This window comes from Macaca fascicularis, chromosome 10 (genome assembly GCF_037993035.2).
Source record: "Macaca fascicularis isolate 582-1 chromosome 10, T2T-MFA8v1.1".
NCBI lineage: Eukaryota > Metazoa > Chordata > Mammalia > Primates > Cercopithecidae > Macaca > Macaca fascicularis.
In genome coordinates, this window is record NC_088384.1 from 25977455 (window position 1) to 26000695 (window position 23241).

Sequence of the window (23241 nt, forward strand, 5' to 3'; positions counted from 1 at the left end):
GAAAGGAAATCAGTATATGGAAGACATTCCATGTTTATTGCAGCACTATTCACAATAGCCAAGGTTTGGAATCAATCTAAGCCTCCATCAACAGATGAATGGATAAAAAAATTGTGGGCCAGGCGTGGTGGCTCATGCCTGTAATCCCAGCACTTTGGGAGGCCGAGACGGGCGGATCACGAGGTCAGGAGATCGAGACCATCCTGGCTAACACGGTGAAACCCCATCTGTACTAAAAATACAAAAAACTAGCTGGGCATGGTGGTGGGCGCCTGTAGTCCCAGCTACTCGGGAGGCTGAGGCAGGAGAATGGCGTGAACCCGGGAGGCGGAGCTTGCAGTGAGCCGAGATCACGCCACTGCACTCCAGCCTGGGCGGCAGAGCGAGACTCCGTCTCAAAAAAAAAAAAAAAAGAAAAACTTGGTACATACACACAGTGGAGTACTATTCAGCTATAAAAAAAGAATGAGACCCTGTCATTGGCAACAACATGGAAGGAAATGTAAGACACGTTATGTTAAGTGAAAGAAGCCAGGCACAGACAGAAAAGTTTTGCTTGTTCCCACTCATTTGTGGGAGCTAAAAATTAAAACAATTGATGTCATGGAGATAGAGTTGAATGATGGTTACCAGAGGCTAGGAAGGGTAGATTGGGGATGCAGGGCAGGAAGCGAGGATGGTTAACTGGTGAGAAAACATGGTTAGATAAATAAGATCCAGTATTTGATAGCACTACAAAGTGATTATAGACAACAATAATTTATCATACATGTTAAAATAACTAAAACAGTATAATGGGAATGTTTGTAACACAAAGAAAGGATAAACATTGAGGTGATGGATACCCTATTTTCCCTGATGGGATATTACATGTTGCATGCATGTATCAAACTGTCTCGTGTACCCCTGAATATATACACCTGCATCCCCATAGAAATTAAACATTAAAAACAACAACAACAAAATGAGCCAATAAATTTCTCCTCATGGATTTCATTAATTATGTGCACTTCTAAAACTGTATGTGAGCACAAAGTAAAAGCTGAAGGTTTTATTGGGTGAGTCTGATCTCTGGAAATAGCCTGAATAATTTGGGCTGAGAAACCATTTTTTTTTTTAAGACAGGGTCTCACTCGGTTGCCCAGGCTGAAGTGCAGTGGTGCAATCACAGCTCACTGCAGCCTCTACCTCCAGGGCTCAAGCAATCCTCTCGCTTCAGCCTCCCGAGTAGCTGGGACCATAGGCATGGGCTACCATGCTTGGCTAGTTTTTTATATTTTTGTAGAGATAGGGTCTCGCCATGTTGCTCAAGCTGGTCTCAAACTCCTGGGCTCAAGTGATCCTCCTGCCTCAACCTCCCAAAGCACTGGGATTACAGGCATGAGCCACTGTGCCTGGCCTGAAAAACTTTTTTTTAGAACTCCAATATCCAGCCGGGCGCGGTGGCTCAAGCCTGTAATCCCAGCACTTTGGGAGGCCGAGACGGGCGGATCACGAGGTCAGGAGATCGAGCCCATCCTGGCTAGCCCAGTGAAACCCCATCTCTACTAAAAAGTACAAAAAAACTAGCTGGGCGCTGTGGCGGGAGCCTGTAGTCCCAGCTACTCGGGAGGCTGAGGCAGGAGAATGGCCTGAATCCGGGAGGCGGAGCTTACAGTGAGCCGAGATAGCACCACTGCACTCCAGCCTGGGTGACAGAGCGAGACTCTGTCTCAAAAAAAAAGAACTCCAATATCCAAACTGGTAAAAGTGCCCAGGGAAAGAAAACCTTGCAGTTGTTAGATGGCTCTCCTCAAATTCAGTACACAGTTGAGGGGCTCCTGCATCCAGGAACTCACAGTTTAAAGGGGGGACATCAACATGATTACTCATAATGCAACGTAGGAGGAACCTAGGGCTTGGAAGGCATTTCTTTTTTGCATCTCAACACGTCACTTACCTCTAGTCAGAGATGGAGGATGTTTCTGGCTTGGACGACCTTTCAGGATCCTCTAATTCAACTCTCATAACACAGGGGTGAGAAAACTGAGGGCCAAAGAGGTTGTCCAAAGTCATGATGCTGGGAATTGAGATCCTGATGCTGTTTCCCCTCCTTCTGGCTCCTGAGGGGGTGACTTGATTTCTGCAGCTCTTGAGAGGGCTTGGAGTGCTTGTTTGAACCCCCATACCCAGCTTCCCTCGGTTATGTAACACATTAGACCAAGGGTTCCGTGACGGTTGTCGCCCCCTGCCCATGGATCTGGCTACACACTCCATAGCTGGGTCCCCTGTCAACTATTTTGCAATACAGTTTTCAAATTGGCAAGCACAAATATACTCCAGGGTTACTCAGTGGCTACGCGGACCAGACGTGACTTCCTTCTTTTCTGAACTAGCGAGAGGGTATTCCCCACCCCCACCAGCTTAGAGACAGGAGATACCCAGCCTGCCCTTGACCCGCGGACCTAAAGGAAGACAGTCATGCCCAGGCAGCTGTGGCTTGGGGACTACCACCTTGCATTTATGGCTTAGCGACGGGCACCATGGGGGTGGGGGGAGCATCTCAGCACATTTCTGTGGGAACAGGGATAGGGAGCAAGGGGTCTTGTCTTCTGGGAGGGAATCTAAAGTCCCCCAGTGGTGGGCTGGGGAGCATGGAATAGCTTCTAGATGAGCTAGACCCACTGGATTTCCTCGCCGCCTGGGCGCTCCAGGCTCTTCGTCTGCAACGTGTTATTCTGGGGCCCAAGCGCTGGTCTCCCAAACCCTGAAACTGTGAAATTGGCTACGCTCCAACAATCCACCAAATCCGCAGAAATGCTTTCGGCGGTCCCCTTCTTCCTCTACATAAAATCAGTCTCTGCGTGAATTTTCCGCAGAGTCGGGATTCTTTCCAATCAGTCACTTTCTGATAGCTTAACAGCTTGGTAAAGAAATGCAGCTTTTAACTGAGGGGAAAAACAGCACACGGAAGTAGGTATCTTTGTACAGATCCTTTTTATTAAGATTTATATAGGCAATTTACCAACACAGAAAACCAGTCTAGCAGCTCCGAAGTCACTGTAAAAACGGTGGCGCTAACTGATGGTGGTGTCCTCCACACGGGGCAGGTGGCCTCAGACATGGAGCGGCATCTCCCGTGGGATACTATTTCACACGTGCACTAGTCAGTGTATACTGAGAAGGGATTATAAACCTTCCGAACTGGCACAATAGATACAAAAAGAGATAGAACCAATGATATTTTTTTCTAGGTACAATATCTAGATGTACAGTATCTAGTTTACTGGCTTCACTTCGTATAGCAATGCACAACAGAAAACGGATTTCTTTCTTCAAGGGTATTATACTTTGCCAAGAACATAGTAAATATGTTACTATATTGATGGCTATGAAAACAGACAGAGACAAATGAGTGAGGAGGCACGTTCTCTCACAGAGACAGGACTTCATTCTGTTTCACATAAATCCTTAAGGGGCCATTCAAATACAAGACCTCTTACAAAGTTTCAGTCATGCATGAGGGCGCTTACCTTTAGGACCCCATTTTCGAAACCATTTTGAAATAGTGAAGGGGGGAAAAGGTCACACTCAAATGTGCTCCTCTTAAAAGCAGTGTTTCTAGACACAGCTTGTCTTTTTCAAAGAGTGAAGGTGGCCTTTCTGTTTAGTGGTTGGGTAATTGGGTGCAATAATCGAATCTTAAGGCAATGGCAAGGCTGATGGTGGGGATTTGGCACAATAAGGGGAAAGAATGATGCTGTCCAGTTGTCCCTTGAATCCTAAAGGATTACTAACGACATGGGAGGGAGAGCTACCTGCCCCACGCACAGGGGCTCCTGGACAATACTGTGGCTTTAGAAACAAACCTAGGTTCTGAGGGAATTACACTGCAGAGTCTTACAGAAATCCTTTTATGAGATAGCCAGTCCAGAATAAAGCCTTTGGGGTACTTGTCAACAAGCAAGAGGCCTTCTGAAGAGGTAGATGAAAGCAGTATTTCATAGCAGGTTTGCTGCCCGATGTGACAAAAGACGTGCATGCGCCTCTCAGCACAGACCAGAAGATCAACTGTTGTTGAAAACAGTCTATGGTAGTGAGAAGAGATGTTGGCCACATTGCTATGTGCATTATTTCCATTTTATTGTATTAAGAACAGGAAGGACTGCCATTTCTTTAAATAACAAACTATACAAATAAAAAGGAGCAGAAATAATATGGAATGTTTTTGATGACAACAAACTTAGGGATTCAATAAATAATATAAAATGCTTTTGTGCTAAAATAGAACTCTTGTTTCTTTTATATATATATATCAGTGATCTTTATGCTATCCAGAAAAAGCCAAATCTATTATAATTAAACATAGAAAAATACCATTTAACAATAAAACTAAAAAAATGGCCAGTGTTGAGCTTATAAACCACATATAATATATACATCATTTAATATAATCAACTAAGAAAGTAAATTTCAAGTTCTTTGTAATACAAATACACAATTGAAAATATTTCTCCATTCCCTACCCTTACATCAAAGACATCTGATATTTAGGACAAAATTAAAAATGGAAGCATAGTTACCAGTTTTCAGAGATGATTTTGAGATTGTTAAGATACTGGAGAGCTAACTCTGCTACACAAAGCTGAGTTATTTAACTCTAAAATGAAGGATTTTTTTTCTCTCTCTGTGTTTGATGAAATGCATATACTCTTAACCCATTTTCTATAGTTTCTTTGTGTTTGTAAGAAAGGCAACTTAAAATTTAGGACCTTGCATTTCTCAATCGATGCTAACACAGCTAGGTCAGAAAGACCCCATTGGGCCAGCGGTGGGGGCCTGCAGGAGTGCTAATCTCTGTTATTCTGCTAAAGTAAAACAACTATCTTAGTTCCTAAGGACAAAGAAAATATAAAGTTCATTATGACTAGAGGAAGCCAAGGAGTACCATTTTAGAGTTCAAATTTCATTTGCTCCATAATAAACTTTGTTAAAATGTGACCTGGACTTTTAAAAAAATCATATTAACATGAATTTAAATAATTAATTCAAGTCTCTCCAGTAAACTTTACATAGGAGGGAAAAATCACGTTAAATCTTTAGGAAAAAATTTAAACTGTTAATTACTTTAAAAAAATTTTTTGTAGAGATGGGGTCTTGCTATGTTGCCCAGGCTGGTAACTCACCATAGAAGTGAGCAGGGCAGAACAGAAGAGGCCTGTTATTCTGACAGTTTTACCAGGACTACAATGAGGATTTGTAACAGTGTCCCCAACTGACCAATGGGGCAATGAATTCACAGTGATCCAGACACTGCCTCTCCACCTCGGGGGCTGCAAAGTGCACACACACATTCAGGGTGTTTTGGAGATGGCCCGGTAATGCTTTAGCTCTAGGTCACCTGTGCCTTCATGGGAGGGTGCCAGAGGGTAGGCAGAGGCAAAAGAACTTCTTCAGAAGGTCCTGACAGACAGCAAATAGCTTCTGAATGAGTTCAGCAGCTCCACATTCAAAAACAAAGTGACCCAAGTCTTAGAATAATTATCATAAGGAAAAATCTCCTGTTACGGGGGGGAGAAAAACTTCACCTATCTTAACTCAGTTATTTGCTTGGTGCTTTATGGTGTAATGATTTTTACCAGCAACTTCTTTCTTCCTTCGCCCCATTTCTACCACTATTCTCTTTGTGACACCCAGCCCAGCCCCCACCTGTCACACATCCCAGTGAAGCCCAAATCATTTCCCAACAAGTCAACCCCTCACTCAGGGTGGGAGGTGTGAATTCATCAAGCATCTCTGAATGACACAGAAACATTTCCCTGAACATAACTGAGACAACACTGCATACGATTAAATCATACGAGTTAACTCTTATCTTACCCCAGCACATTTCAAAGCATTTTATAGGTTTACATCACACGAAAAAGGCTAGACTTTGAGAGCGTTGTTTTCTTCTTGATATGTTAAAATTCTGAAACATTAGAAAAATCAATTCCACTGAAAAGTAAAACGTGTTGAATTGGCCCAGCTACAAATTCCGAGCGAAATTTTAAAAAGCAGAGAAAAACCACACTTTGATCTTTTTAATCTAGTTAAATCCCTGTTAATTGGTAAACATTACTTTGTAGATGGCCAATGTGGCCTTCAAACAGTTGTTTCTAATATCCACAGATGGCATATGTCAGACCAGAAATCAAGCTACATCTTGTTTGCAACAAACAGATGGTTGTTGGTTGCTGCTGCTGTCTTGAGCAAAATGCTTCCTTTCCTCGGTGCATCTCACTGGATATTTAGCCCCCCTTTTTTTTTTTTTCTTTTTTTTGAGACGGAGTCTCGCTCTGCTGCCCAGGCTGGAGTGCAGTGGCGCGATCTCGGCTCACTGCAAGCTCTGCCTCCTGGGTTCATGCCATTCTCCTGCCTCAGCCTCCCGAGTAGCTGGGACTACAGGCGCCCGCCACTATGCCCGGCTAATTTTTTTTTGCATTTTTAGTAGAGACAGGGTTTCACCATGTTAACCAGAATGGTCTCGATCTCCTGACCTCATGAACCGCCCCCCTAGGCCTCCCAAAGTGCTGGGATTACAGGCATGAGCCACCGCGCCTGGCTGGCCCCTTCTTTGTGAACATAGGATTTGAAATTGTCACGTCAGTGAATGGACGAATCAGAGGCATAAGCACTTTGCGTGAACGTTGACATAATAAGCTGACTTCTAGAAGTTTTGTTGAAAAATCATACTTAAATATGACAAAGAAGGAAAACCAATGAGCCCCCAAGACATGAGGGCATGAATGAACCAAAGATAATGTTTTAGGTGAAAAATAATAAACCTGGATTCACAAAAGTTTTTAATTTATTCCATATGTATCTTACATAGCAGCTTAAAGTAATCTATTATTTTTAGGCTTTGTTGATTCTTTTGAATCATGAAATCAAGACTTATTACAGCGTGATTTTGTAAAAATACCAAACTCAATTATTTTTCTCATCAATGTTAAAATATCCCAACCACAGAAATCTAAAATAATGAAAAAACGTAGGCTGAATTTTGACCTTTTTAATAGGTGGAGTGTAAGAAGGGTGAACATCTAGGACTTAAGTAACACTTGGAAAACCTTCTAAAACATTCAAGTACTACGGCTGGGCATGGTGGCTCACATCTCTAATTCCAGCATTTTGGGAGGCCGAGGAAAGAGGATCGCTTGAGCCTAAGAGTTCAAGACCCCTATCTCTACCCAAAAAATAAATTAGCCAGGAAAAGTGTCATGCACCTGTAGTTCTAGCTACTCAGGAGGCTGAGGTGGGAGGATTGCTTGAACCTAGGAATTCAAGGCTGCAGTGAGCCATGATCATCCCACTGTTCTCCAGCCTGGGTGACAGAGCGAGGCCCTATCCCAAAAAGTTAAAAAATTAAAAAAAAAAAAATCAGCCCAAGTATACCACGATGTTTAATCCAACTGACTTTTCCTCTGGCCACGCAGGCAACCCGGTGCAGCAGAAACACCTCCATCACAACACTTTGGCAGAAGACATTCAAACCAGACCCCAACACAACGGGTGACTGCCCTCAGAAGCAGCTCAACCTAGTCTTACAAAGGACTTTAAATAAATGACATCTAGATGTACTTCTCAACCATATCATTACAAATCAAATGTGAGTTGGGGAAGTGTAAAAGTTTACACTTTTGTTTGAAGCAAAAGGACTTTCAGGGTATTTTCCAATTCATATATCTTTTCTAAAAGGGAGAGGAGCTTTATGTTCTTTTCTTAGAGCAGAAATTCTAGTTTTTGAAAGAGATGCAGATCAGCTCAATTTTAGAACAAGTGTGGGAAAGTTGAATAATCTTTCGGAACACATTTGTGTAGCTCACGCCCTAGGTACGAGACATTAGACGCTAACCCCAGGTCCTGGTGGAGTCAACAGCAGGCCCTTTATCCTGGAGAACAGGCATGAGGCCCAGCGCATCCTCAGCTGCACGTGCTGAGAACCTATGAGCTTGAGATGCAGACAGGAATGGCATCAGTCACAGCTATAATTAACCAGGGCTGGGAAGGCATTCACTCTTTAAGAACAAAGGCTTTTCTGCTTCTAGGGTGTGTGTGTGTGTGTGTGTGTGTGTGTGTGTATGTGTGTGTGTGTTTAAACAGAATTTGAATACTATTCCTTTTTAAATAAGGAGAATGCATATAAGTAGTACATCCCTCCTCCCACACTGGAAATAACAGATAGTAGAAAATGTACGTTCATTTAAACCCCAACTAGTAGTTAAGATAGACAACAAACCCCCACATTTTTTTTGCAAAGTAACTCTTATGAAATAATGGACCCTTTTGGTAATTTATCTTCCAAACTCTCAAAATAACTGCATTAAAAAGTACTTACTTTGCCCATGAACACAGCACACAAATATAAAAACAAAGATTTAGAACCGTTAAAAATATCAAGGACAGGATGCAGACCATTATGATGTCAAGTGATTTATACTGTTAGTAAAGACATACACTAAAACTACTCCAAGAATGGGACAAATACGTGGACTTGGAAAATTATTTTTTTTAAGACTGATGACATGGGGGACTTTGCTGGTTCTCATAACCCAGCATCTATTTGGGGGTATCAGTGGGGCCTGGAGGCAGTGGGAGAAAACAGACTTCACGGGGCAGACGCTGCAGGGACCAGGAAAAAGGCTTCATGCCCTAAGGTCCTCACTGTCGTACAGTCCAGTGCAAAGTATCACTCATTCATGACAGATGGATGACGACATGAACGTCAATATACACAGTTAACCCATTTTGACACATTCATTCTTCAGCATTTTTTCAATACAATTCATCTTAAATTATACTACAACGTAAAACAGACCTGCTTTTGTACATCCATTTCTGATATGTCTCCCAGGGTCAGGCAGAAGGAACCAGAATGACTGTCACACAACTGCTAATTGTCGAGACCCGAGATGGACTCACCCACGAGTGCTTCTGCACGCCAGGTACTGCTTGTCGACTCGTGCACACTGGACTCAAAGACTTCTGAAAACTGCTCTTGCCCCTGAAACCTAAAACTCCACTGCCTGTCCTTCAGAATCATTGTAAATCTTTCCAGTGATGGACGGATGAATGCCTTCAATGACTAGTTAATCCATACACTTGGAGAGTACGTGTCCATCATTCCCACCTGGCCGAGGGGGCCCCGGAACAGACTGGTGAGAGGCTGGGCAGTCACGTGGGTGCAGCTCCCAGAGGAGGGCCCGAGTGCAGAAATATCTTCAACTTTTAACCCCAGGACAAGAAGTCAGTTGTGAAGTGTGCAAAGGAAACACTGTGGCTCTCCCATCCCCCAGTAGTACAGAGCAAAGACACAGACAATCAGCAGTGACTAGAGATAAAATGCGGCAATGCTTAGGGCAGTCTGCTACCCAACACTGAACATCTTTAAATTCCATCCTGGAAAGTCTAAGACGTGTTTGATGTCAGACATAAAAATGTACGTGATAAGTGGGAGTCACTTCAAGTTCTAGGTTCATAGGTACCAAAGTGTGTAGCAAAGAAAAAGAACTTTTATTTCTTCAGTAGTTTTGAATGTGGACAAATGTGACAAGGCAGGGAGCTGAGCTGACCCTGAGCCGAAGGGTCCCGACTCCTCTCGGGAGCCTGGAGGAGTCCCGGTAGCGAATAGATCAGATGCCTCATCCTCGTTCACCCCAAAAGGCTGAGACCCTGGTGTGTCCTCCGCAAGGACCCTCCCTGTTTCCGGGTGCTAGAGGCCGTTGCTGTTTCTGTGACAGAGGGATGGCTTTGGGAGCTCCACAGTGCCGGACCGAGGTTTGTTGAGGAACTTCGGGGCTCGACGTAAGAGACGCTGGGCCTCCTTGAAGGTTTCGTTCAACTCCTTCTTCCACTGCACAAACTCTGGATCACTCTGAGGGGGAACACAAAGGCAGACGTGGTGACGGGCTCACCCACTTTGCCAACAGCGATGGGCGCCTCTATTGATTACCAGCATCCCTGGAACCTCTGAAGGAAGCACACCCTAAGTGTCCACCCCCAGTGGCATTACTAGCTGATGGGCCGTGCTGCCACCTTCTCCAGAATCTCTTGAAAAGAGCAGGGAAAGGCCACATGAAAACCCTTCAGATGATTCCAGTACAATCCCACTCTGAGAAGCACTGCCTTTCATTTTTTAGAGATTATCTTTGATTTCTAAAACAACTGAAATCTATAATATAGGGGAAGGAGTTTTGACAAAAAATTTTTTTAATATATATTCGTGTAGGTAATGACGTTAGTAAAAATGACTTTTTGCATCTAAGACGTGTTTATTTCCCTAATATGCTCTCTTAAAACAGGCACACACTAGTATACCAGTCGCAAAGTGTCCAGGAATGAAATTTGTGTTACAATGTAACTTTGAGGAAAAGATGGCATTTTCCTTTAGAGAAGATGGCATTTCAGCTTGCCATCTTATATTTATCGAAATATATAAACCTTAACATCGCACATGCTGAAAAATCTTCAAAGTTATAGAACAAATAAAATTCTAGGCCCCATTAAATACTGAGCAGATTTTCCTGATAAGGTAATGACATTATTTTATGTATATCCTCCTTCCATTTTCTGATAATGTTTGCCTTTTTAAAAAACTAACGATTAATTTGCTGAAAACCTTGTACCTTGGGGCTTTCTTACTAAGTCTGTAAGTGATAAAACATGGCTTAAGAAAATGTTTTATAGCCAGGCAGCCAACTTCGCTGAACATTTAATTATTCTAACATTCACCTAAGAAAAAATAAATAAAAACTCACCTCACATTGCAAGACAAATTGCTTCCCTCCTTTTATTCTGAACAAAATGCATTTTTTGTCTTTAATTTGAGTTTCTTCCACAGAGAGAATCTGTTCCATTGTCAGTAAATTTTGCTAACGTAAAAACAGAAATTCAAAATTCAAATTATTTCGTGATTTCTTAAGCAGTAATACCAAAAACTACTAAGTTAGAACAAGTGAAAAAAGAAAACACATTCAGTTTTCTTTCTTTGATGATATTCTAGAAGTAAGGGGAAAATGGCTGTAAAGGAACACACACCAAAGTTCAAATTATAATGTTTCAAGGAAAACTGCAGAGAAAGCAACGTTTTGCTAAGGCAAAACGGCAAAGCTGTTCCCTCAACACAGAATGGATTTTGAATGCTGATGAATTGCAGGCGTACTTGTTGTACGGCACGCTCATACAAATTCTATCAATAACATTGTGAGGAAGCAATAGAGCCACATATGATTTATGTGAGTCAAAGGTGTGTGGTTCAGTTTTAAGGCAGCAACTCAGTAAATGTTTAGTGATGTCAGCTTGTAAAGCTAACAATATTTTGATAGTATCCCAATGATGTCATAAATAGAGGTGGTTTCATTAAAAGATTAAAAGGTCTATAGGCCATGCGCGGTGGCTCATGCCTGTAATCCCAACACTTTGGGAGGCCGAGGTGGGTGGATCACGAGGTCAGGAGTTCAAGAACAGCCTGGCCAAGATGGTGAAACCCCATCTCTGCTAAAAATACAAAAATTACCCAGGCGTGTTGGTGAGTACCTGTAATCCCAGCTGCTCGGGAGGCTGAGGCAGGAGAATCGCTTGAACCCAGGAGGTGGAGGTTGCAGTGAGCCGAGATCACGCCACTGCACTCCAGCCTGAGTGACAACGCGAGACTCCGTCTCAAAAAAAAAAGAAAAAAAAAGTCTATAGCATTATTGCTTAAGGTGAATGCTATAGTGTCATGAGTTCCTTACCATTTTATGGTTTTTTGTTTTTATTTTTAATAAATACTTCAGGAATCCTGAATGAGAAATGACACCCTGATAAACACTCAGGTTTGCTTTTTCCTTACTTAGACTTACGAATCTGCTCATGCATATGATGCAGCTTCTCAAATAGAACGCTAAATGTCGAATCTTTTAAAACCAAGCTCATTTATTGCATCCAATGTTAAACAAAGGTACGTTGTTTTTTTTTTTTTTAATTCTCAAACATCCTGAAAAGTGGGGTGATTTCCTTTTAACATGCCAGTGGGTAGCATAATAAATGTATAATCTGCCCGGGTCCACTCATTACCTGGAAATACGCTGAGCTTTGGGGAGCTACTTTGATGCTTCCCAGCCCTGAGATACAATTCAGGGTCCCCAAAAGAATCTTATTAATTGGAACTTAGATCCTAGATTCTAATTTTTCAAAAATCACTTTGATGGCAGGAGTGATGGTGGGAAGACCTTGATTCTTTTCAAAGAAATGGGGTGATATGCAATTGTAATCATTCATAATTGAATGAAAACTTTGCCAACAGTAAACTAAAAATACAGTCCAGGCCGGGCGCGGTGGCTCAAGCCTGTAATCCCAGCACTTTGGGAGGCTGAGACGGGCGGATCACTAGGTCAGGAGATCGAGACCATCCTGGCTAACACGGTGAAACCCCGTCTCTACTAAAAAATACAAAAAACTAGCCGGGCGAGGTGGCGGGCGCCTGTAGTCCCAGCTACTCGGGAGGCTGAGACAGGAGAATGGCCCGAACCCGGGAGGCGGAGCTTGCAGTGAGCTGAGATCCGGCCACTGCACTCCAGCCTGGGCGACAGAGCGAGACTCCGTCTCAAAAAAAAAAAAAAAAAAAAAAACACAGTCCAAAGTCAAATACATGAGATTTAGGTGCCCTGTTTTCCACACTTCTGATCCCTGCAGAACAGACGGGTGGTATTCCAACACATCCAACACATCAACAATGTTTTCAGTGTTTGGGACCATTGTCCTGCTTCTGATGACTCACCAGGCACCACCCCCCACCAAGAAAAGAAGCGATGCCTTCCACCAGGGTTGGCTCCTTCCTTGGTGACAAGCCCTGGGCTCCTCATACAGTAGGCACTTAATAAATGCTGCCTGATTTGCTGAAAGGTACAGTGTGAATCGGAAACTTCTTTTTATCTTGTTCACAAACATTAGCTCTTGAAAGGATCTTAAAGGGTAGCTACATCTTGCTGTCTGTTGTATGATCCACCTACAAATTCTCAACAAGGTGGAGACACAAGGAAGTACCTTTTGGTGACCTCACCTCTGTGTCAAGTGTCATAGCCTGGGACATTATATTTGACCCAACTAGGAGAGGCCGTACAATGGAGAGACTGAGGACACAGGACAACCTGGTCTGAGTCACCCCTCTACCTCCTAATTGTCCAGTTGTGTTTTTGGGTGGCAGACTTTCCCCCTCTAAGCCCGCTTTCCTCTTTATAAAATGAGAGTTGGACCCTCAAATGTTCCTAAACACATGGAGTTGTTGTTGTTGTTATTGTTCCTGTTTTTTTTTTTTTTTAACAGCACTTGACCTCACATAAACATGCAAAAATTACAGTACAGTCATCCCTTGGTATCCACAGAGGACCAGAGGACTGGTTCCAGGAACCCCCGAGAATACCAAAATCCACGGATGATCAAGTTGCCGATATAAAATGGTATTGTATTTGCATACAACCATCACACATCCTCCTGTATACTTTAAATCACCTCTAACATAAATGCTATGTAAATAGTTGTTAGACTGTGGTTTTTTTTTTTTTTTCCTGTATTACTTTTTATTGTTGTGTTGTTAGTATTTTTTTCCCGAATATTTTCTCTCCTTGGTTGTTTGAATCCCAGGATGGGGACCTGTGGATATGGAGGGCTGACTGCAGTTGTTATGATTTCTATTTCCCTCATGTCAGATGAGAGAACGGAGGCTGAGAGAGTCAGTGTGATGTGTTCAAAGTCCCAGAGACACTCAGCAGTGGAGCTGAACACCTCTGTCCGACTTCAAAGTCCGGCTTGTCTTTTTTTTTTTTAGATCTGCCTAACTGCTCTCCAGCCTTCTTCAAATCCATCTGATGATGAGGTGCTTCTGACCGCACTAAATAGCATGTTCTATTTTCAGGTATTACCAAGTTCTTCCTTGACGTGGAAGTGTAAAAACAAGTTAAAGTTTGCACATTACAATCTCATGGATACCAGTAAAATAGACACACAGGGTTTCAGAGGATATTGTATAAAACATGTCAGCAACATGAAATAACCATATGCCATTGTACGTACTGGGAAACATGCTCGGTGAGACTGCCTTAGACTTACCCGGGACTCTCCCTCTCCTCTCCATTCAAGTCTATTTGGAAAGAGGTAAAAATAGCGACGCTGCCACTGAGTCAGAAATGGGTTTCCCAGTTTCAGCATGTACCCGTGCATAATACAGTCCTTCCCCAGAGCGTAATCTGAGGAATACAAAATCACTAGGAGTTAAACAGGCTCTGAAACAAAATGTCTTAGCAGCATTATTCTCTGAAAAAAGAACAGACATACTTTTTGGAAAAAGCAGGTTTCTATAAACAGAACACATTACAGAAGTCATGATTTTTGTTTTAAATGCATGTGCACTGGGGATCTAAAGATCAGAGGGCTCTGCAGCTCTCTCTGCTCACATAGTAAATGGCTGTTTCTCAATATTCTGATAAACTCATGATGTTCATTTATCGCTCTGGGAGGGCAAAAGTTAAGTTTCCAAACTCTTTTCATTATGTATAAGGAGAACTGGAGAATAGAGAGTATTTAAAGTCAAGTTATCCCCAGAGTACCTTCTCCTTTACGTGGCGTTGGGATTCCCCCTTTAATCTCTCTTTTATCTTAAAAATAATAATAGTGGGAATTTTCTTGTCCAAGTAATTTAAGGTAACATAAGGATGAAAAATGGTTCATTCCTCAGCTTAATGTTAGGTTTATTCCTCAAATATGTGGTTATGTATACAGATAATTCACACACATTGTTGAGTCCTGATTACATTTTTATCGTGAAATACTGTGTCTTTAAAAAAAAAGGTTAATTTTAAAGTCTATATTAAAGGCTTTGGTGATTGTGCTAAAATCATTCACTCACACACTCATTTCTTCAACAAGTATCACATGAATGCCCAGGTGCTGGGCGTGTTCCAGATATTCTAGGTTCAGCAGAGAACAAAAGAGACAAAAACCCCTGCTTCAGAGAGTTTACAATCTAGTGAGAGTTTCAGACCATCAGTAAACAAGTAAAACCCATGGGGTGTCATCTGGAGACAAGCAGGAAAAGAACAAAGGAGAGGGAGGGCCCGGGAGGGTCAGTGGTGATGGGGAAGGATGGAGTTGTCGTTTTCACTGAGAAGTGCTCGCATTTCCAAAATCTATTTAAAATACGAGCACAGTCATCCCTTGGCATCCACAAGGGATAGGTTCCAGGACCCTAGCAGATACCGAAATCAGTAGATGTTCAAGTCATCAATCTAAAATGGCATGGTGTTTGTATAGAACCTACACATATCCTCCCACAAACTTTAAATCACCTCTAGTTTACCTATAAACCTAATACAGTGTAAATGCTACATAAATAGTTGTTACACTATGTAGCATTGGTCCAGAACCTTTTTGGCACCAGGGACCGGTTTCGAGGAAGACAATTTTTCCACAGACGGGGGTGGAGGAATGGTTTTGGGTTGAAACTGTTCTACCTCAGATCAAGCATTTGATTCTCATAAGGAGCACGTAACCTAGATCCCTCACGTGTGCAGTTCACAGTAGGGTTTGCACACCTCTGAGAATCTCAGGCCACTGCTGATCTGACAGGTGGCGGAGCTCAGGTGGTGCCTCCTGCTGTGCGGCCCAGTTCCTAACCGGCCTCCCCCTCCTCCGGGGTTGGGAACCCCTGCTGTATAGCTTTTATTTGCATTCTTTGTTATTGTTGTATTGTTATTCTTGTTGTTTTTCTCCAGATATTTTTGATCATGACTGGTCGAATCCACAGATGCAGAACCTGAGACGTGGAGGACCAACTGTATTATAAGTTTTTTTTTTTTTTTTTCAGGAATCTAAGCCTAGACTATATTTTTCTATAAAGGTGACCTCTGAGATTGTCAGCTGAGACCTACTTATGCACGAATTACTTACTAACATAGGAAGATAAATTCCTCGATTTGCTAAACTTTCTGTCTAATTACAGCTCTAACTAGAAGGATACACTTGAACATGCTTATGAAGATCTATATATATTTCTGGATCCAATTAATCAGGATTCTAGTGACATCATGACACCTCCCTTGAGCAAGTTCACATTGATTCAATTTCCTGTGTAAAATCTGCTGTGGCAAACAGCCCAGTGTGATCACAATGGACTTGTTCTCCAAAGAAGAGCTTAAGGCTGGGCGCGGTGGCTCACGCCTGTAATCCCAGCACTTTGGGAGGCCGAGGCGGGAGGATCACAAGGTCAGGAGTTCAAGATCAGCCTGGCCAACATAGTGAAATCCCATCTCTACTAAAAATACAAAAAATTAGCCAGGCATGGTGGTGGACACCTGTAATCCTAGCTACTTGGGAGGCTGAGGCAGGAGAATTACTTGAACCTGGGAGGCGGAGGTTGCAGTGAGCCAAGATCGTGCCACTGCACTTCAACCTGGGCGACAGTGCGAGACTCCGTCTCAAAGAAAAAAAAAAAGAAGAGCTTACAAATAAAGGCTGTGTGTCCCTGCAGAATTGAGGTAAGCATAGCTCAAAGAATGCACGATTCCCTTGGTATATTCTGGCAACGTTTATATACAGAGTAAGTCATCCAGAATCGAAGACACTTTAAATGATACAGGGAAATTGTCAGATAAGACCAAGGAATCCTATACTAAGATGCTGCCACCAAAGTAACCTATTAATAGAGTGAAAGAGTTTCTGGTCATTCTTGTTACATATGGTTAACCTTGCAAGGGTCTTTGCCCAGAGGGAAAATGAAATTACATCTTAACATAATCATCAACTACAATAAATTATCCAAAATTCAAGAAATCTTAGAAAAATCAAGAGTAATCATATTCATTGAATCGAGAAAATTAGATTTATTTAAAACTTATGTTTCTTACTTGATGTTATGTTTAGTAGGGCACTGAATTATTTACATAAAAATACAGTTTGGCAATTTTTTTTCTTTTGGAGACAGCTTCTCGCTGTGTCACTCAGGTTAGGGTGCAGCAGCACAATCTCAGCTCACTGCAGACACCCTCCTGGGCTCAAGTGATCCTCCTGTCTCGGCCCCCCAGTCCCTGGGACCACAGGCGTACACCACCACACCTGGCTAATTCTTATTTTTTGTAGAGATGGGGTTTCACCATGTTGCCCAGGCTGGTCTTGGATTTCTGGACTCAAGTATCCTCCTGCCTCAGCCTCCTGAAGCACTGGGATTACAGACATGAGCCACTGCGCCTGGCCTGATTTGGCAATTTGTAAAATGCTGTTTGTAATATAAATGTCTTCATACATTTAACTCTTTTGTCTACGGCCATACCACCCTTAACATGCCCGATCTTGTCTGATCTTAGAAGCTAAGCAGGGTTGGGTCTGGTTAGTACCTGAATGGGAGACATTTACCTTTTTTTTTTTTTTTTTTTTTTTTTGAGACAGAGTCTTGCTCTGTTGCCCAGACTGGAGTGCAGTGGCCAGATCTCAGCTCACTGCAAGCTCCGCCTCCCGGGTTTACGCCATTCTCCTGCCTCAGCATCTGGAGTAGCTGGGACTACAGGCGCCCGCCACCTCGCCCGGCTAGTTTTCTGTATTTTTTAGTAGAGACGGGGTTTCACCGTGTTAGCCAGGATGGTCTCGATCTCCTGACCTTGTGATCCCAAAGTGCTGGGATTACAGGCTTGAGCCACCGCGCCCAGCCCATTTACCTCTCTTGACAAGTGACGTGTCATGCTAAGTTCCTTGCCAGGACCGGCTACATACTTCTCGGGTCCCAGTGCAAAATGAAAATGCAGGCCCCTTGTTTAAAAATGACTAAGAGTCTCAAGGTGATGACAACAGAGGACTAAACTGAGTCAGGTGCCCAGATGACTGCACAGGGCACACACCAATGACACCAGCCCCACTCCTGACACTGTCATACTCAATCTGCAAGGAAAAAACCTCCAAACTAGTCCCCAAGCACTCCAAGATAAAAGGGCATACTAAAGAAACCCAGCCACGTGTCTCCATAGACTTATTTGTGTGCTGACTGAAGACTTTGAAATATTAGACTGAGCTCTTCCAAGCCAGAGCAAACTGAAACGATTTATGGCATTGATTTCTTCTCGACTGGAAAATACCATAAGACCCAAATACTTTTTCAGCTTTACAAGAAATTCTGAAAATTTACTGCATTAGAAATGTATTGAGACACGTGAGCTATTTTACCTTCTTCGTGGCCAAGTTGCTTATTTTTAGCTCTCTTCCTGGCCTCAATTTTATCCGTGTCTGCATTTACTGCTTCATAAACTGTTTCCGTTACTTCTTGCTGCCACCGTTCAGAGATGACCAAAGGGAAGTTCTTGTAGAGTTCTTGGTCGCAGTCAAGCAGCTGATTATTTTAAGAAATCAAGATGTTTATGATTTAACATACTTACAAAGGTAAGAGTCCACGGCGCCACATGCATGGTGACTCGATCATAACTCTATATAGGAAGATAACTAGATGGCAGCAGTAATCATTTCGAGGCAGGTTATTAGTTGTCATAAATATCTGCTAATGACAACTCAAGCAATCAGCATCCACAAACAGAACTGGGGAGCACTTCACTTTCAGTCCTGGATCAGCTACGTCCAGCCCAATCTTCTATACTATCTTCATGACATGTTTGCCAATGAAAACTCACATATACGGGGTTTTACCTGAAGTACTAGGAGATTCTGACAACCAAGTAAAATTTCAATTATGGTAAGGATATTTTGTTTATATAGGTAGGAAAACTGTTTCTGTAGTTTCAGAAACTGTTACAAGAGAGAAGCCAAGAGGGCTTTTGAACCTACCCTCAATTAATCTGAAAAGTTAGAAAAACAAAAGGTAAATGAGGCTGAGCTTCCTATTAATTCCATGAACCTTCCAACTATTCGCAGTTTGACATCATAATCACATGTGTAAGAACTCTCCAGATACACGGAGAGTTTAGGCAATGGAGACTTTAAGAGCTGCTGTAACAAAAATTACACTTCATGGTAGCATTTTTCTTCCAAGCGAGTACTCAAAATTCTTCTTTCTGCCCTCTAGGTAAGGCTGCACTTTGAATATGAACAAAGAAAATGGTTTTCTGCATGTGAGCTACATTTTTATGGCAGAAATACTAGCAAGTCTACTGATAAAAACATGCTTGTCTTAGAAGCACAGACCTCCTTAGAAACTTAGTTTGCTTACTCCTTGAAAGATAAGCAGGGGTAGGTATCTTAACAGGCAAAATACTGACAAGGACAAGAAAGACCAAGGAGGCAAAGGCACTTGCACACATTCCCTTAGCAGATCAACAGAACACCAGAAGAAGCTGCATCCCACATCCCAATATGGGGCCTACTCCATCCAGTCTCGTTGATCTGTTATAATAATCTGTTGATTCTGAGGTCGCTTTGACCTGTAGAGCTTTTCCTCTTTCTGTTTTCTTCAGGCATTCCATCTAAGCCCATAGCTGAGCCCCTCGGTTGCTCTGAATGGGACTGGAGGTGCGTGCGTGAGTGTGTGTGAGTGATGGGGTGTTGAAAACCTCAAGGTCCGATGAGCAGCTGAGATCAGGCGCACAGGGACAGGTTCTGAACGGTCTGGCAAAGAATCAAAGCACGCTCCTTGCCCGGGTAGTTATTCTGAAATGGCCAACTCTGTTTAACAGACACTGTTCTACCGCCTATCATCTCAGCAAGACTTCATCTTTATGACTGAGCCCACCTTGCTGAAAAGGAATTAAAAAAAAAAAAAAAAAACTTATGTTTACATGAGGTGAGTTTCCCCCACCCTTTTAAAGAAAATGTATTATTTGGGCTGTTTTTAAAAGATAGTTTCTTAAAATGCAGTCCCCTGCCCTCCCTGCTGGGCTCAGCTCTCATGGGGGCAGGACCTGGGCTTCTTGCTTACAGCTGACTCCCGACCAGACAGGACTTCTTGTTCTAAGTGTGCTCCTTCTCAGCTCTCGCTCAGGAAGAACCAAAGCATAATAGTAGAAGCTACTGGTTTGTCAAGCATTGACTATATGCCTGTAGCCTTCAGCAGGCCACTTCATTTATCCTCAGAGAACGCTTGGCAATGAAACCCCCCACTTTACAGGTGAGAAAGCCAAGACTCGAGAGGTCACAGAATGGCCCACATTCACTCAGCTAAGAGGCAGACCCCAGCCCAGTCTGTCTGACTCCAAAGCCTGGATCTTGGTTTACAACATTTTTAAGTATGATAATCTCTTTTTAACATCAAAACATGTTCGTGGGCGCCCACGTAATAGTATTTTATTTTTAGTACTCTGATGGATAGATAGTGGTATACGGCAGGTGAAAAAATTCTATTGTGACAGCAGTAAATTTTAAAAATTCCTTTGAAAGTGGATTGTTCTCCAAAACACTGCTGTATATTCATATACATGACAGGTATCAATGGTTCCGGCTACAGACGATGCCTGGTGTACAGGTCTAGGCATCGGTCTCAATGCTGACCCCAGCCACTGCTCCAGACCACAGAAGGGTGTCTCTCAGTTGGTCAGCAATCCTCACAGCCCTGTGACCTGGGTCCTCTGCACTTTGTCTTCACCTAACCTCCAACACCTGAGAAGCTGGTCCCGTGAACACCCTAATCATCATCATGGCCCAGCCCCTCGTCTCCTGGGGCCCCTAGCTCTGACCAGCTGCCACTGGGTTCTCCATGTGCACTTAGCCTGTACATGCTGCTCCCGATAGCTGCTCTCCTTCCCCGCAATCCTCCCATCTTCCTCCAGCCATTTACTGCCTTTTCTGTCCCACAGCCTAGTTGGTCCAAGTCCTAGGTGTCTCCGGTTACAGCTCCTGCTAGGCCCTTGTATTTTACTTGTCACTCTTTTATTTACACCTCACAGGCGTGTGTTTTAATAGTGCTGCAGCCTTCTGGAGAAGGAAGCTACTTGGTGGGGAAGGCAAGGAGGGTTAGTGTCAGAAGGGTGTAAATGGGGGCAGCTAAGAAGAACAGGGGAGGCCCGGGGGCAGTGGGGAGAGCCTGGGGCAAGCTGCCAGCATGGGGGTAGGTGAGAGCTTGATGTAGTGATATGCTTTGACCCAGCATCTTAAACAGGATGATCTTCTCTCATGACTCACCATCTCTAATTATGTCTTGTCTACTTGGGGGAATGACAATATGAAAGAAAGTTCAAAAAAGGCAGAGGATTGTATTTAAAAAAAACAGTGATTATTTCACCTTTGACTGACAAATGCAAAATGATTCATGCTGTTTGCTCTTTCATCCTAACGTGGGGAGATCTAAAAACTTAGAAGAACTGAGACAGTTGGCTCTTTTGCACTAGGGAAGTATGTTTGATTATCACACAGCTGTTTTTCCTGTTTCAGGTACAATTCAAGTTTTATTTCAATCACAAATATTCCAAATCAATAAACATTTTATCTTGCAGTTCCTCAGAAATAAAACTATTAGTCTGAAGAAAGCTTTCAAAGCCTTTAATTTAGGTCCTTAACTTACACATTCTTCAAATATGTTGATATTCATTTGTAGGCTAGATACTACAAACAGCCCAATATTAAAACAACCACTAAGTTTGATTTCCAACAGAAATCCCCCCATCCAAAAATAAAAATAAAGAAATAAGTGATCGCATGTGTACCTTAATCCCTTTGGTATCCTCTTCATCAAATGAGCCAATATCAAAGGCATCAGCAGCATTGACTTCTCCCCGGGGAGGAATCAAGGGTGGTGGGTACTGGAAGATCCAAATAAGCATGGTACAGTTATCAGATGATCGTATGGTCCCGTCCCAACCTAACATTCCACAAAGACAGCACAGTGCCAGATATCCGCATGCTACACTGCGCAGCATGTCATTCAAGCTTGTAACAAATCACATTTCATATTGTGTAGAAAAGCCTCTGCCCTGAATAGCCCCAAAGGAAGGCCCTAGATTTTAGACAAATTAAAGAAAAACAGGATTCATGTCCAAAGCCTTAAATAATTTTCAAATATAACAAAATCTCAGGACTGCATATCCATCCACCTCAGCTTAAGAAAGCACATTCTCTGAGAGGACGCAACACCACCTTCAGGTTACTAGAACCACAAGAGACAACGGGGCCTAGAGGGAGCAGGGCACACCTGCCAACACCCTGAGGTACATGTTAACTGACCCAGAGGTCGAACTCTAATTCGGCAGGCCTAACAGATTAGTCTTTCTTTACTAGAGAAAATCATCATTTCTCGGCAGCTTGAGTTCATGCAAAGCGAATCTAAAGCTGATAATCAACATTTTTCTAAAAATTGAATTCGGGGTGTTTCCTGTATCAACGCAAATATCATGAAGCTTACAATAAGGAAAGGAAATTATCCTGATATAAAATCATGCTCATTCTTATGTAGTATTGGGCTAGAAAATATACATACATTTATGGCAGAAGTTTCATGTACATTTTATAGAGATCTATGTAAAAATACAGTCACGTTGAGATAAGAATTCAAGAAGAAGAGCAAAAACTAAAAACGGCTCAATTATATGTGCATTTGAATTAACTAGATAATAGCTCCATTTTACCCTGTATAAGTTGATACAGGAGATATTTTCAAAATGTTTATATTAGGGAAACAAAGAGAGAGTGCCCCAAAGGGAATTGGCTGCATGGTAACTCTTGGGTACTAGGGCACTGCGGACACAGGATGCTGGGGGAGGTGGGTGGCGGGGATGCTGGGGAGACAGAGCCAGGAAGCCATCAGTGCATAGAGAGACAGAGACAGAAACTGAGACAGAGATGAGCGTGTCAGGGCGGCAGTACCCAAAGTTGAGTCCCAGACGGAGGGAGTACCTTTTGTAAGTAGACATGCTGCCAGTCAACACCTTTGAAAAAGCTGTGCTCTTTTACTTCCTGTGAGCTGGAGGAGAAAGAGTCATAACAGTGCTAAGTATGCATTTGGAAACATAAGAAATACTGTGCAAAACTGTCTCCTGTTAACAACGCTGTGGAACAAGTATTTCCAGTTTTTCCTTTAACAAAGCAAATAAATACGCTTCCTGCAAAACAACAGGAGGAATGCTATGATGTTTAGAATACTGCATGCAGCGCCTGGGAAAATTATCCCATATGATCATTTATTTGGGATAGTTATTACAGTTTAAAATAACCTAGAAATTTTCACAGATATATATACACACACGCACACACACGTACAATAATTCTATAGTCATGAGAACATAACTGAAAATGAGAATTAAATTGGATATCTATACATTACAGAAA

General features: G+C 42.6%; 1 protein-coding gene across 4 annotated transcripts in view; it reads right to left on the reverse strand.

Annotated features, from left to right (window-relative positions):
* Positions 1 to 2961: 2961 nt before the first annotated feature.
* GRK3 (G protein-coupled receptor kinase 3) overlaps positions 2962 to 23241 on the reverse strand; it is a 165582-nt gene continuing 145302 nt past the window's right edge. For 2 of the 4 annotated variants that reach the window (XM_065522342.2, XM_065522343.2), the window contains 6 exons: positions 22810 to 22876; positions 21624 to 21719; positions 18205 to 18367; positions 14107 to 14243; positions 10779 to 10892; positions 6812 to 9895 (listed from right to left, as the gene is read on the reverse strand). In XM_065522342.2, the coding sequence (XP_065378414.1) occupies positions 9734 to 9895; positions 10779 to 10892; positions 14107 to 14243; positions 18205 to 18367; positions 21624 to 21719; positions 22810 to 22876 (739 nt within the window). In that variant the 3' untranslated portion in view covers positions 6812 to 9733. Of the gene's footprint in view, positions 9896 to 10778; positions 10893 to 14106; positions 14244 to 18204; positions 19722 to 21623; positions 21720 to 22809; positions 22877 to 23241 lie in introns of all 4 variants that reach the window. The other 2 variants (XM_045364309.3, XR_012418916.1) reach the window with 2 other exon arrangements.